General features: G+C 33.3%; 2 protein-coding genes across 2 annotated transcripts; both read left to right on the top strand.

Annotated features, from left to right (window-relative positions):
* The first annotated feature begins 185 nt into the window (after nt 1-185).
* Nucleotides 186-6,616, top strand: LOC130621759 (tetraspanin-31-like). The gene is made up of 5 exons (XM_057437103.1): nt 186-382; nt 2,926-3,093; nt 3,964-4,179; nt 5,954-6,049; nt 6,319-6,616. The coding sequence occupies exons 1-5, from the start codon at nt 275-277 to the stop codon at nt 6,391-6,393; spliced, it is 663 nt and encodes a 220-aa protein (XP_057293086.1). The 5' UTR covers nt 186-274; the 3' UTR covers nt 6,394-6,616.
* Nucleotides 6,617-8,441: 1,825 nt separating this feature from the next.
* LOC130621740 (uncharacterized) lies at nt 8,442-14,098 on the top strand. The gene is made up of 4 exons (XM_057437083.1): nt 8,442-8,699; nt 11,069-12,594; nt 13,151-13,304; nt 13,839-14,098. Exons 1-4 carry the CDS (start codon nt 8,546-8,548, stop codon nt 14,033-14,035), a joined length of 2,031 nt encoding a protein of 676 aa, XP_057293066.1. The 5' UTR covers nt 8,442-8,545; the 3' UTR covers nt 14,036-14,098.
* The last annotated feature ends 910 nt before the right edge of the window (nt 14,099-15,008 follow it).

The following is a 15,008-nucleotide window of genomic DNA, read 5'->3' as shown; positions in this document are numbered from 1 at the left end:
TTTTTTAAAATAATTTGACATTTTAGCAATTATGCGGGAGGTGAAGGTGGGTTATACTTTCCTCGTCACCCTGGCCCTTTTCTTCTGGGAGTAAACGTGCGCGCGACATTCTCGTCTCGCTCATGTGGCCCAAATGAATGGGCGTTTGATTTAAACATTACGTAATGTCATATACGCATTAAACCGGCACCGATAACATTGCTTATGCGGCAAATGGCGGAAGAAAAAAGTTGTACCGAACAAGATTAAAATTTTATCAAAACAGAATACCAATATGCCTAGGATCGACGCTTCCAGATTTGCTGGAAGTAAAAAGAAAGTAAAATCCTTTGCTTACACATGTTCCCGAAACATGTTGGCAGCTATAAACTCTATATTTATTGTAAGTTAGAAAATTTATTTTAAAGAATTTTATATTTAGCTAGTGGTCTTCTTGCCAGCTAATCTTTTGATCTAATATGTTGGATTACACATTTTTTTAAAAGGACTTAGGATAAGAAACTGACTAATCACCTTCCAAAAAATTATATAAGCAACTTTTTAAAAATGTTATAAAAATTTTCAGTAAAAAACTTTTTTACACATGCCTTACATCTCAATCAATCACATTTAAATAGCATTTAGGTATTATTACCTGGTATAAGAAGAAATTTGATGAATATTAAGGAGGTTATCCTGACAAATCGAAATGCTACTTTAAAAATTGAGATCATAACGCTGTTTACCTGACTACGGATGCCAGCCCAACAGACCCAAGACTAACTGTCTTTAGACGAAGGCCTGTAAGAGTCAATGCGTTTACAGTAAGGCCCTACCTTTGACAAATGTATGTAATTTTCTCAAAAGGAGGCAGGTCTAACTATTCACAAAGTACTCTCAGGCTTTCAGAAACTGTGTCATCAGATAGGACAGGCCCAACCATCGACCAAGGACTCTCAGGATTTTAGAAATCATGTGATAAGATGGGACAAGCCTAACTATTAACAAACGACTCCCAAAAAAGTGTGATAAGTTGGAAAAACTATTGATACAGTAGGTATGGGAGGCCCAACTATTGATAGGTATGTATGTCAGATTTTCAAGACTTCTAAAATTGGGGGGGGGGGGGGGGTAGTCAATGGACTCACTCCCAGACAAAAGTTAAAACACTAAAACAGGCATATTGGCATCAGCATGTAAATCCATACCTTAAGTGATAATTTGTTTACACAAAAAAACATATAGAAATTGAAAAACAAATCCATTTACAGTTAAAAAGTTAATTTGCTCATGTACACCACACTGACTGCTCTTATAGTCTGGGTACAGGAATGTTCCAAACCAGGAATTTTAGTGCGTATACAAACAAGTTGTATGTGGAGTCACTAATTAGACTTTGTATATAACAACATTTGTATGTATAAATTAAATTACGGTAAGTTAAAATGCAACTAAAAATGATACACAACTCTTTTTTATACTTATTGTCTTATTTTTTATTTTTCTTCAAAAACTTTTTTAAGCCTGACAATCGTAAAATTTTCACTTTTAAAATCCTGACAATCAAACTTTTTTAACAAACATGATGATATTGCGCCCTGGGGTTAATAATCATTTTGGTTCTGTTGTGAAAAAACTAAGCAACGAAAGCCTATTTAAAGGCAGCCTGCACATTCTAGCTAATTTTCTGACTCTTGACCCGGATAAAGAAAACAATGTCAGTGTTCTAGTTAGATATTCCCACTTGAGGCTGTTAGGCCTGAAATTTCGATGTTAGGCCTGGAATTTCGATGATGAGTATCCCGGAGGACAGCCCATGGTGGCAACTGTAGGTAAAATTTTTAATTTCCATGTTCTCAGTTCATAAAACATCCAACAAAGACTTTGCATTTTTTACTTGTATGCTACCATTTTTAACTTTACGTGAATTGCTAACGTTTACGAAAAAAGAATAAATATATAACAATGTGTTATGCAAAGATTTTCGTGAAACTAAAATTTTTCAAAATAGAAGTCCTGAAAAGTATCTAGCCCAAAAGAGTAAATAGTGTAGTTTTGGTGTTTCCTGGCATTTATCAACATTTTTAATTTATACATGCTCTTCAAGAACATTGTAGCTTTTTCAAAATCTACCATTGGGAAAAAGTAAGCTCCTTAGCCTCTATTAACGCTAGCTAACCCTGCTAGTCTAACATATCATCAAGCTCTTTGTAGTTTCAAATTATTAGAAAAACAAATTTAGAGCACTAAGTTCGGTATCTCATTTCTTAGAATTTGGAATGTCTGTGTGTGCAAGCGCGATCACTCACTCCTTTCTGATAGGCCTATTCAAAGATATCCTAAACTCAAAAATTGACATACACAAGAATTTTAAAAATATTGAGGGCAGGTCAGACTTACTGTGGAAAATGTTGAGTGTCTAGAGGAGAGAATTAAAAGGGCAAAAAAAATGGGTAGAGGAAAAGAAGATTCATAAAAATGACAAATGTAACAGTGACAATGTGTGTTGTTTTAACATAACATAACTATTCTTATATCATACTCACTTATATTGTACAAATCAAGGTAAAATTTTGTTATTGAAATTATTTTGCAATATTAACTCAGTGATTCTGGGGCCATTTACTACCTGAAGTAAAACTGCATGAAATTTTATTTAATGATTTTTTACTCACTTTAATTTCCTAAAAACTTTTACAGTGGAGACAAAAAGACCAATGTGAAATCTCTTGCTAGCATAAGAATAGCAAATATTTGCATGCTAACATATATTTTGTCACTACAGGTAATATGTACATAACAGAAAAGCATCCACTCCTAATTTTATTTCAGCATACTTTGAAAACTTTTTATTTTAGCAAATTGAATCTCACAACAGGGTGATTTTCACTTGGCTACATTTAGAAGACCCATTTGACAGTTTTAATGTATATATTATTTTTTTAGTTTATTGGTTTGATCTTGATTGGGATAACTGCAGCCGCAAAAAAAGAAGCAGTAATTGTTTCCATACCAGCTCTTGGTGGATTGATTGCTTGTGGTGTGTTTCTTCTACTGATTGCTATACTTGGATTGATTGGAGCTATACGCCACAACCAAATCATTTTGTTCTTTGTATCTTTTCAAGTTTTTTGCAATAATAGATTTTGATGTTTAGCGTGATTTCCATTCCAAAAAATTGTTAACCTCCTTGCCAATTCTAGTGTATTAGTAAAGGTATATATGGATAGGTATCTCTGTAAGGGTATATATCTCTGTTAGGACCAATTGAAAATGTTGTCTTTTATACTTCTTCTGATTGTCAGCATTTTAATAATGTTCTAAGTTTTTTTACTACATGCACAAGTGACTTCCAAAGTATTTTTTACACTCCTACTTTATACTTCACCTTAAAAACTTTAAGATATACATCATTTGCTAGCAAAAAACTTGAAATGCGAATATTTCCAGTTATAATGTTTTGCAGTAATTCTTTGTGTTTGCAATTTATTGTCACTGTGATGTCTATTCAACATTCGTCCTGATTGTATCTAGAGGTTTACTTGTATATGTGTGCTTCAGTAAGGGTTCAGTAGTAATACTTTTAAATTTGACGAAATTGGCTATTTGAAATGCGCTTCCATGACTAAATGGGAATGCTTGGATTTTTTTTGGTCAAAATTTGATCTGCAGCCAACACAGCTAAGTGGTTTATTAAACATAAACTGGTAATGAATAGAACTGAAGTGTGTTAACGTGGTTAATGAAACCATTTCTGCATATAGTTTCTTTGATATTTTGCGCTAACATGTCTTTAAATAGCCAATCTAATACCAGCTTAGCAGTAACAATAATTTTGTGTTTTTTGATGCGTCTTTAGAATCTTTTACTGTTAAGAATTTTGTGCATGGTTTAGGTGAATATACTTTTGTTTTGTTACTTTTAAAGCAATCAGTATTCTTCTAACCTTTAATTTGAAGCTTTTTCCTTAATTCAGTTTTGTAGTATATGATTATTATGAGTATCTTGTTTATTCTGTTGTTGGCTTTCTCTGTCGCAGCCTTGGCTATAACAAAAGACCAACAACAAGACTTGATTCGAAAGGGATGGTTAGCCCTAAAGCAGAGTGACCCAGTTCAGCTTAAACAGCTAGAAAAGAAACTTCATTGTTGTGGTTTAGATAATGAAATTAGAAACACTACATGTGAGGCTGACAATAAAGTAAGATTTTTCTAGAATACATGTCTTTTTTGGCTGAAAAGATTCTAAAATTTAAAGGAAACATTCGCCAAAATCTATTTTACAAAAGAATAAAAATCAATTTTTTTTTATTTTATTTTTTCTCTTTATTTTCTGTGCGAAGAAATTCTAATTATGTTTCAAAGTCATAGGGATAGGTACAGGTTTAAATTGAATTAACATCTGGTAAAATTGAAGTAACCTGTGTATAGTGTTTCCATCTGAAGTGTTTGTCATTTACATGCATCTTCATGGGAAAGTATAAAATACATCTACTAAAGAGTTGCGGTTGTGATTTGTAGTTTTTGAATTTCCGCGCCCGAAGGCGTAGGAAATTCTTTAAAACCGTCGTTTTTTTTCTTACGGAGCATTTTTTGAGAAAAAATCGACCCTGGGATTTCACGTTCCTCTGAGAGGAGGATAGATAACTGACTAACTAACCCTGTCCCAAATGGTCAATTGCAACGTCACAGATTTAAACTTTGTACCCAAGCTCCCTAAGTACTGGGAAGTTATCTAAATGACGTTTCAGGCCAAAATTGGTATTTGTTTTTGACAAAATTTGGCACAGTTAACAAAAAAAGTATGCTGAACATAATGGTGACATCATAATTTCGATTTTTTCACCTTAATGTTATTTTAGGCCAAAATTGGTCCAATAATTAAAACTACTTTATTTTCAACAAAGTTTGACACAGTTAACGTATGCTGAACATGATGGTGACATCAAAATTTTGTTTTTTTGCCACCTTAAATGTCATTTTAGGCCAAAATTGGTCCAAAAATTAAAACCACTTCATTTTCGACCAAATTTGGCATAGTTAACAAATAAAGTATGCTGAAAATGATGATGATAGAAAAATGTGATTTTTTGTCACCTGAATGTCATTTCAGGCCAAAATTTGTCCAAAAATTAAAACTACTTCATTTTTAACAAAAATTGGCAAAGTTAACAAAAAAAGTATGCTGAACATGATGGTGACATCAAAATTTTGTTTTTTTGCCACCTTAAATGTCATTTTAGGCCAAAATTGGTCCAAATATTAAAACCACTTCATTTTCGACAAAAATTGGCACAGTTAATAAAAAAAGTATGCTGAAAATAATGGTCACATCAAAATTTTGATTTTTTGTCAACTAAATGCCGTTTAAGACCATAAACGTTTCAATCGCAAGACTTTCAACCATAAATGATAGACTGTATTTTTTGTTAGCAATTTTTTTTAAAATGTGAGTTTATTATGACACGTTTCGTTTTGTTTGCGTTTGTTGTAAGATATGTCACTTGTGTGCTTTATCTTCAGAACTTCATGCACCAAACCTCTTAGAATGTTTGGCATGATAACACAACAATTTAGCAGGTTGTCATCAAATATTTTGGTAGCGAGCGGAAATTCTTAGAGCCCCCAGGGCTTCTTGTTTTCCTTAAATAGCTATAAATATACGAATAAATTAATTTTTATTTCTCCTTGTTATTGACATCGAAATATGCTACGAAAACTTTACAAACTCCTGAAATATCACAAATTCTCTCAGAGTTACTATTTCAAATAACAGTGAGAAATCCTGTTGGTTGGACAGAGATGTGGTCAAAAAAAATCTTTAATTTAGGTTTCAAAAATTTAGTTTCAAAAATTTCTGAACCCGCCAAAGTTTCGCCGAGCAAAAAATACCTTGTTATTTTTCTGTATGAAGATTTGTTATTCAAACTCGTCGATTGCCAATAGGATAATAAAATTTGGTATTATTTTTTAAGTACGCTAAGGTGCGATGCTATGATCAAATTGGTGGACCTTTGGACAAAGGATTGTCTATTGCTGGAGGTGTTGGACTCTTCTTTTCATTTGCGTTGGTAAGTTGCTTATTTTTAACCTCCTATGTGCTTTTTTTTGTTGCTGAATATGAAGTTGCAATTTCATTCCACCTCCACACCTTTCCTCCCCATATAATAAATCCATCTTTTTTCTACCTGACTCGTAAATTATGACCCCTCACCTTTTTTTAAATTCGGTATTATTTTAAAAGCACCCTAATTCGATTTCTCCCGCTCATACCATTGAGAACAAAATAAGGATTGATTTATTGTTGACTCAGCTGAAATGGTCGATGTTATCATTTTAGTTGCTTGCTGTTTATCTGACTGTACGCTATCGAAATCAAAAAGATCCGCGAATGAATGCTGATGCTTTTTTGTGAAACAACTATATCAACGTGTTGCCATGATACAAAGAGCTTAGCCTCTGGAATAATAACAACAATTTTAATATTAGTAGAAGAGTTACCGCTGTGGTATTGTGATGACTTCTCTATGTAATTTCAGTTTCAATTCTTTACGCAGCTATATTTTAATGAAGGACACTTGGTTGAATTTTTTTTATTTATTTGTAACATTTAAGGAATTAAATTTAATGCCTGAAAAGTGGTTTTCCGTTTTCTCCTGTAACGTATTCAACAAAGTTAATGTAACTATTAACTATAAGCCAATAACACTATTTAGTCAAAAAAATTTTTTTTGATAAATACACCAGCGTTATTTTTTTAACAAGTTTTCATTAAATGTTAATGAGGGGGAGAAACTTCTGTTGTGCAGATGTTTTTTTTATAATTGTATATATATTTTCTCTATAAAAAGTGTTTAAAAGACATTTTTCTCGTTGCCATCGGAGAAAGCTGAGCTCGATATGTGCAATACAAGGTCATTTTGAAATTAGATCTAAACATGGACTTTCGTCGTGGGAAGAATGAGGAACGTCATTTGACTTGTCTGACATCGTTTCGACCGTTTCGTCATCTGGTTATTGAAACAAAAGTACGAGAGGACGAAAATGCACTGCGTATGCGTGATGAGTGGAGTGCTCGAAAGACGAAACAAAATTTGGAGGACAATGTTTTGTCGCAACTTAGCGTTGAAACACAGTTGTTTATAAAAGATCGGTTTCGTGGTGACGCCAAGGGGAAAATGACGAACTTTGCAGATGCGAGATTTAAAGAAGATAAATACAACATTGCAGGAGAAAGGAGACGATTGTTTTATTTGTATTATGTGGATTCTTGTGATCCAACTCGTGTTGTCCACTTGTGATCCTGTCAAACCTGTGAAACGCAGGCAAAGAAACGGTTGCCTGATCTTTCAATCCAAAAACCTTTTTACTCAAAAATACCGCTTTTTTTCTCGGTACTAAACCTAAGCTCCCTCTTTTTCGATTTAAAGGAATAAACTTTTTGCGGCAGAAAAAGTTGTGGAATTTAAGTTTTCGTAAAAAACCTTGACATTTGTGCAAAATTAGGGAATGAGCAGATTTTTATTAAAAAATTGAGGAATTAAAGAACGCAAAAAGTTATAATTAAAACGGAGTTGTTATATCACACCAGGCTAAATTTTCCGTTTGCTTATTCCTCAGTTAAAAAACTTTTTTTGCAGGTTTTTCGTGCGTGAACTCAAAGCATTGTGAAATTATGTGTTAATATGATTTTTTAATTTTTTTATAGATTTTTCTTTAATATTAGCGTAAGCAACTTCGTCCCCAGGGATTAAACCCCCAAAAAGCCACGAGGAAAAGGCTGGTGCTTAACTTCGTCATATTTTAAATGCAGCTCCACCTATTTTTAGTGATGAAACTGTCACTTTTGCTATTTTTTTAAAAATTAGGCATCCTGCGAAAGTTTATGGTCGTCCTCAATGTTTCAAGAACGTTTGTCACTAGGGCAGCCGTCAAGTTGATCATGACGTTGATTTTATTAGTGGCTCTATTAAACAAAGTTATCCAGAAGATCATATTCGTACAAACATTAGTCTCGTCACGTCTCCAGTGTGTCGACACCAAAAAGAAAAAAGTAAAAAGAAGCCTTGTCGGGCGACGAGGTTCCTTCGTTTCCAAGGCCTGCAACCTCGTTTCCTCCAGGAAGTTTCGTATCTTTTCTGACATTGGGACGGCGATACAAATGGACGAGGATAGGGCCTGTTGCTCTTTTATTTTTAACTGCAAAATGACGCGATATAAAAACAAGTCCTGGGTGCCAGGTTGTTTCTAAACTTCCATATAGTTGCCAGTAACTTCAGTTCTCGAATAACAAGTGCCTGCTGTTAAATATGCACCCTTAGTAATGTGAGTAACATATCGAGCCCCACAAGGCCAGTGACATTTTTAAGACACAGGGGAATCCTGGAAAAAAAGTACAAAGCAGAGGTTGTTTTTCTTTACCAAGTCCCAGGACCTTGTCGGGCCGTGGCCAGTAAAGTCAGTATTTTACTTGCCGCCATTACCTTTTCTTCGAGAAGACGGAACAGACCGGTCTGCCATTTCTTTGCTACTGAGGTTTTAGTTTTATCTCAAATATTTTGTCTAAGATGCCTTGTATGACATCCGAGAGACAGTTAGATATTGGCGACGTAATCAAGCTACTAGAAAATGTAGAACAGTACGAATATGTTCATTCACCACCGATGAAACCTAAAGCTGGAGAAGCTTATTTATTTGTACCAGCTTGTCCGGAAGAACAAGGTGGGTCATGGTTATTTCAACACGCAAAAATACAAAGTCAAGACTTTTTATGCGAACATTTGTGTGAGCATTTGCTTATCAGTGGCGTGGAAGGCCCATTCCCATGTGTTACGACAAGCCTCATCTACAAATGCATGTAATTAGGGTCATTGTTTTGTGCATTTTGTTGTGCCACAAACTCTTTGTAAACAAAACAGAATGCCACATGCCATTTGCAGTTTTTTGCTCTTTGTAGCTCAGCTTGCTTTTCTTTAGGTAGTTAGCTAGGTAACTAGTTGGCTAACCAAGCACCCACTAATGGAGGAAACTGCAAATTTGTTTAAACAAATCAAAAATAATTTTGTATATGTTTTTAAATGAATGGACATTCTTTATTTCACACCAACCACTTTTATACTCTTTTAATCCTATTGAAAACAGTGGTTTAAATTGCTCTATCTTTTATAACAAAATGCAGTGATTTATATGTTTGTATAGGAACGTTTTCTTGTAAGTTTTTGTATACATTTGTTTGTGACAATAAAGTACGATCTACATTACAGAAAATATGGAGAAAAGGAAAGCTAAAACGTTAAATAATTATTAAAAAATTTTTTATTAATTTTTTTTAGCAAAATTGAGTACTAGCTATACCCCAGGCTTACGTACTTATTCGTTGTTGTTAAAAGTAGAAACCAGCAGTATTTTTAAGTAACCACCAGAGAGCCACCAGTATTTTAAGGTAACCAACAGAGAACCAGCAGTTTTTTTAAGTAACCACAATATAACGACCAGTTAAATAGATAAAAACGAAATTAACGCAACTACTGATTCGAATGTGCGACATTTTATAATGTACACAGCAGTTCATGACCCATTTTTTCTGAAATGTTTGTCTGGTGTAACTTGAGCTTTATAAACACTTGATTAAAAGATTGAAGATTTTTTGAAAAAACATATATATACTGACTGTATAGTATTTTAAAACCACTTGCAAGAATTAACAAAAACAAACTCAATATCCTAAATAAATATTATGTCTGAATTGTAAACCAAATATAACAAATATACGGACAAAAACAGTCAAAAAAATCCTTTGGAAACGTGTATTTCATTATATTATCATGTGTCTTAAAGAATTTGACTAATACTTTTAATTCAATAAATGTATGAAAGGAACACAGAATCATCTCAAACCTTCAGAGATACACAAGCCTAAAACGAAAGGCTGCAACATCGAATAACTTATACGAACTCGCATGTAAAACATTTAGTTCTATTCGATAAGAGTTTTTATACTTTTGTGACTTTGCTTCTTTTATAATTATGTTGTCTTTTCAAATCAAGTTTGAATAAATGCTTATAACTACAACCACTGTGTATTCAAGTCAATTTTAAGTCAAGTTGGCAGAAATATATATACTTTTTCTTTTAATTTAACATTCTTCTATTTTGGTAATATCTGTTCAAATCTATATATACATTTTATCTTTGTTTAAGTTAAAAATTTATGCTTTCAAATTTTCCTTGAAAAATGTTACAATAATGACCTTTAATCCTGAAAACACTATTTTTGTTTCCATTTTTGTTTTAAGCAAAATAAATAACTTAAGTTGATTAATTATTGTTTCATATTTTATTCATATTCGCAGAAATTATTCTTCGCGTGATGCATTTTATTGGACCTTGTAAAAAAAACCTTAAAAGTAGCTAGTTAGCAAGAGCATAAAGTATCTAAACCTTGGGGCCACCATTGCTTCCTTTCTGGAGTATATTGATACTAACTGCTGGTTCTCTAATAGTAACTTAAAAAAACAGCTGGTTCTCTGTTGGTTACTTCATAATACTGGTGGTCACTTTAAAATGCTGCTTCTAGTTACTGCTGGTTATTCTGGTTCCTTGTTTTAGTATCTATGGTAATTATTGGACATTCCCCTTAAATTCTAATCTTATTTTATATTTTTTATTTGCATAGTTATTCTTCTTCTTTTTGTATCTTGCTTTGTTTTATAAGTTTATAAGAAGTTTTTGTGATTTTGAACTAAAAATTAAGTTCTGCACAATTGCACATTTATGGACCCTTATACACTTTTATTCCTTTGCTATGTAGGTTTTATTGGAAAATTTGTGGGAATCATTTGCTATTTCGGCTAAAAAATTTTTGTACATTCAGAACATAAAATTTGCGGCAGACAGGTTTTGAAATAGGAGAAGAATCTATAAAATGCTTATTGCAGTGTTGTTTTTGTGTACACTCTATATGGGCATCCCAAAAGGGAAGATATATAATCACGTTGGCTGTATGACCTAAAATGATTTAGAAATACTCAGGTTATTTCAACAGACCAACAGGCAGTTAACGTTGCATGCAATTTTTCATATTTGTTTAGATAACTGGAAATGTGATCAGTATCGTTGGGTGAATTATGGTTCAAAAGAAATCCCAAAGCGTGACCCTTTGGTCAAAAAGCTGTTTTTCATTGGAAAAAATCCAGAAGGTAAAACCAATAAGTTCCAGCGCCATGTTTATACTTTGATTGGAGATCAGCGTTTTCCCCGGCCGGTGCTATGCCATTACATTGGTGACGAGTCTATTATGATTGACCACCCACATGGAAATACAAAAAGATCAAGTGACCCATACTTTGCAACCGCGCCTTCTGTTAGGAAAAATATTTCGTTTAAAGTAGAATCACCATATGGAACACCGAATAGAGTACTTCAGGAAACAACTCTTGAATCTCAAACATTGGACACACTTGGTAATCCAGTACTTACTCCACGCAACAAAATTCAAGTGCGGAATATTCGTAGGAATTTGCGGAAAGCAACTGAAAAGCAACGCCCTTCTACAGAAGATATGGCTACTCTTTACAGTCTTGGCACAGAATTGCCAGGTTTTTTTCATTATGTACGGACATTTCCTGATTTTGCAATGATAGTAGGACTGAATGATTTAGCTTTGGAGGTAGAAAACCTGTTAAAACTCAATGCTGGACCTTTAGTTTTTTCTTTTCATGAAACATTTAAAGTTGGTAAATTTTATGTCACAACTTTTAATTTCGTACATGCTGCATTTTCTGATAGGCCTGTGATACCTCTACAATTTTTGATCACAGAATCGACTGGTGAATACCCATTATATGAGAAATTGTTACGTACTGTGTCTGAAAACATACCCTTACTTGACCAACTAGAAACTGCTGTAGTTACAAGCCAAGAACATAACTTTGCAACACCTCTAAATTTAGTATTTCCTAACTTTATGCAAGTTTATGACTGGGAGCTGGTTCTAATGACTGCCAGATCATGGCTTCGAAAAAGCAACCAAAGTGTAAAAGCTATTACAGACCGTGCTGAAGATCTTCGGATTCTCTTAAACAGCCCCTCGTATGACGAATTTCAACAAAATTTGGAAAAGTTTAAAAATCAATGGGATGAAAATTTTGTTACTTATTTCAATGAATACTTATTAGAAATTATTCGTAAAAGATTAGGAAGGTGGCTACTTGAAAGGTATAAATTGTATCATCCACAGATGGGTGTTATTGGTGCCAGAAATCTTGATCTACAAGTTGTAGTGCGTCATTTACAAGAGCTTAAAGTTGTCACATTAGATATTCTTTTGCCATCTTTATATCACCTGCAGCTCTTCTTGTCAACCAATGTAATGAAAGGTTTCTGCGGTGTTGGAAAATATAAACTCAGTCCTGAGTTAAACTTTCTTAAACGCGAAGCTGATGAGTTAACATTGCCAACTAAACTGTATGAGCCACAAGAGATCGTAAACATTCTAAAGGTACGTGGCATTTCGTTAGTTTTTGAAGAGATGCAGGAAGAAGGAGAAGTTGGAAGTGTAATCCAAGCTCAAAGAATTGTTGAAATGGACAACATTGTTCACAGTCATCAGCTTCAGGTATGAAGATATTTTATGCAATCTTGCTAATAATCCTGGTATTATAGTAAGTATAGTTATGACATGATAGATAATTAACAAAAGTTTTTAGAAACTGATTTTTTTATTTTGCCATTTTTTGTAATTTTTAGGCATTTTTTTTCATGAATTTAAACTTCAGGTTCGTTGCAGGAAAGGTACTGCCAAAAACTTGAGGTCTAAATTAATATGATTGAAGTAATTTAATAGTAAATTTTCACGCTTTCAGCAGGTTTTTCAAATTCGCGAAATTGTGTACCCATGTATTATTATCCAAAGTACCATTGGCGAAAACTGTCGCGAAAAATCATAACAAATATTCATTACAAGGATACTTGTTTGAATAGGGGAGTAATGACTTCTCTTTAGAAAATATTTAACAATTTTTACGTCATTTTTTAAAACAAATACCTATGCAGCTTTTTACAAGCAAATATGCACAAAAGTTAATACCCATGAGATATATTTTCTTCTGCTATTAAAGTACTTCATTCAGATTCATGTACTGCGCGTGTATTGGTTAAAATCTTCTCTACAGGCTTTCATGGTAAAATCACCATCAGGAAGTTTACAAGCTGTTCGTTTATTTCCTCGAGAGTCTTGTTCCTGCTCATTCAGTCAACGATGTTCGCATATAATGGCTGTTATGATAGCTGTTGGACTGCCATTGTTTCCTGAACCAGTACCTAAAAGTAAGATTAAAGTCTATTTAAAGCAAAGTTAAATATTTTACCAATCACATTTAAAAAAGTATTAAAAAATTATTTTTTATGTTAATACTATTTATCTATTTATTATGAGCTGACCCTAGAGGTTGTAGTAACCTGAAATTATTGTGAGAATACACTATACTATACTATTTCGTTTTGTAAATGTTCTACAATATAGATACATGTCATTTAAAGCTGTTCTTTAAAGCTGGAGGGTTTACTCAAGATGTCTTTTTTCATGCGTTAGTAACTACAGGGTGTGGATGTAATTTAGTGGGTTTTTTAAATAAAATTTATCCATTTTTTCCCATCAAAATAGTTCTGATTAAGGTATTCTTTTGCATTTTTTAGAACTAATCATAACAAGTAATACACATGATAATTTAAAGCGGTTTTATACTTGAATTATAATGGTCGAGTCGATCGATAAAAAGCAGGAAGCCATCCAATTTTTTTAACGATCGACCCTTTTAGTAAGCTTTTTTCTGTTACAATTTCTACCCTTCATTTTTGTAGAAAAAAAGGCCAGAAAATCGCGTTCGCAGCCGACAAAATATATTCGTCCATCAGTTCAACACTCGTTTATGGAATACGAACTTGCAGATACTTCCATGAATCAGCAGCCAACTGTTATTCCGATGATTGTGACAACGACAGATGGTGGAGAGAACTATGTTCCAGCTTCCATAGATCTCTCCTATCAAACTGCTTAAGTTAATTTATATTTTAAAGACCTTTGTATATTCTTTATATTAAGTATGGTAATTATTAATCAACGACTACTGTCTTTTGACATTAATTCCATTTCCCTTAATTTGGGGTAAGGGTACAGAAAATTTTTTAACAGGATGACTAAAATCTGCTTAAATTTCCTAAAATTTAGACTAAAAAAATTGGTTCTTCAGAAAATCTATAATTGTTCAATCTATTATTATTATTATTATTATTATTTCTTTATTTAGAGTTGGTTTACATGTGTAGTCAAAATAACTAATCTACACCAACTAATAAAACGTAAAAACTAAATACAATGTTAAAAACATTTCCATACACATACGTCGTTACCGACAAATAGAGCACTGACAGTATATGTTTTACAATGTTTTAAATTCATTCAAAGAGGGCGCATTTTTTATGGACACTGACAAGTGGTTCCGTGCTTGCGCCGCTCTGACGTAGAAAGAATTTAAACCATAATTGTTGCAGACCCTTGGGATTCTAACACTGACACCTCTTACGAGCTCGTAAGGGTGGAACACCCTATCAAAAGTAGACCACATTAAGCTAGGCCCAATGTGGCGTAAAATTTTGTACACTTCTATAACTAAACAGTGGAGGTTTTTCTGGTGAAGTGAGTCCTGATTCAATCGAGCCAAATAGTCTGAGTCTGTAAAAGAGAAGTCAATGTATCTCACTGATAAAGCCCGACGGTGAGTACTTGTAAGGAGTTGATGAGACCTTTTATTACAAAACATCCACACAAGAGGGCAATGTTTAATTGTGACAAAGTATATGCGTAAAATAAACGAGTGACTTGCAGCGGATTTAGAAAATTACGTATACGTGCAAGAGCTTTCGTTTTTTGCGAAACGTTTTTGCACACTTCTTTCACATGTAAGTTAAAACATAACTTTGAGTCAATATAAATCCCTAAAAGTTTGACGCTATCAGAATTCAAAATATCAA

The sequence above is a fragment of the Hydractinia symbiolongicarpus genome, chromosome 12 (assembly GCF_029227915.1).
Source record: "Hydractinia symbiolongicarpus strain clone_291-10 chromosome 12, HSymV2.1, whole genome shotgun sequence".
NCBI lineage: Eukaryota > Metazoa > Cnidaria > Hydrozoa > Anthoathecata > Hydractiniidae > Hydractinia > Hydractinia symbiolongicarpus.
This window is presented reverse-complemented; position numbering and strand designations above follow the sequence as displayed.

Coding starts and splice junctions, on each gene's coding strand:
- LOC130621759 (XM_057437103.1), top strand. CDS start 275: ATGCCTAGGATCGACGCTTCCAGATTTGCTGGAAGTAAAAAGAAAGTA. Junction 3,094..3,963: donor ACCAAATCATTTTGTTCTTT/GTATCTTTTCAA, acceptor TCAGTTTTGTAG/TATATGATTATTATGAGTAT. Junction 4,180..5,953: donor CATGTGAGGCTGACAATAAA/GTAAGATTTTTC, acceptor TTATTTTTTAAG/TACGCTAAGGTGCGATGCTA.
- LOC130621740 (XM_057437083.1), top strand. CDS start 8,546: ATGCCTTGTATGACATCCGAGAGACAGTTAGATATTGGCGACGTAATC. Junction 8,700..11,068: donor AGCTTGTCCGGAAGAACAAG/GTGGGTCATGGT, acceptor ATATTTGTTTAG/ATAACTGGAAATGTGATCAG. Junction 13,305..13,838: donor TCCTGAACCAGTACCTAAAA/GTAAGATTAAAG, acceptor TCATTTTTGTAG/AAAAAAAGGCCAGAAAATCG.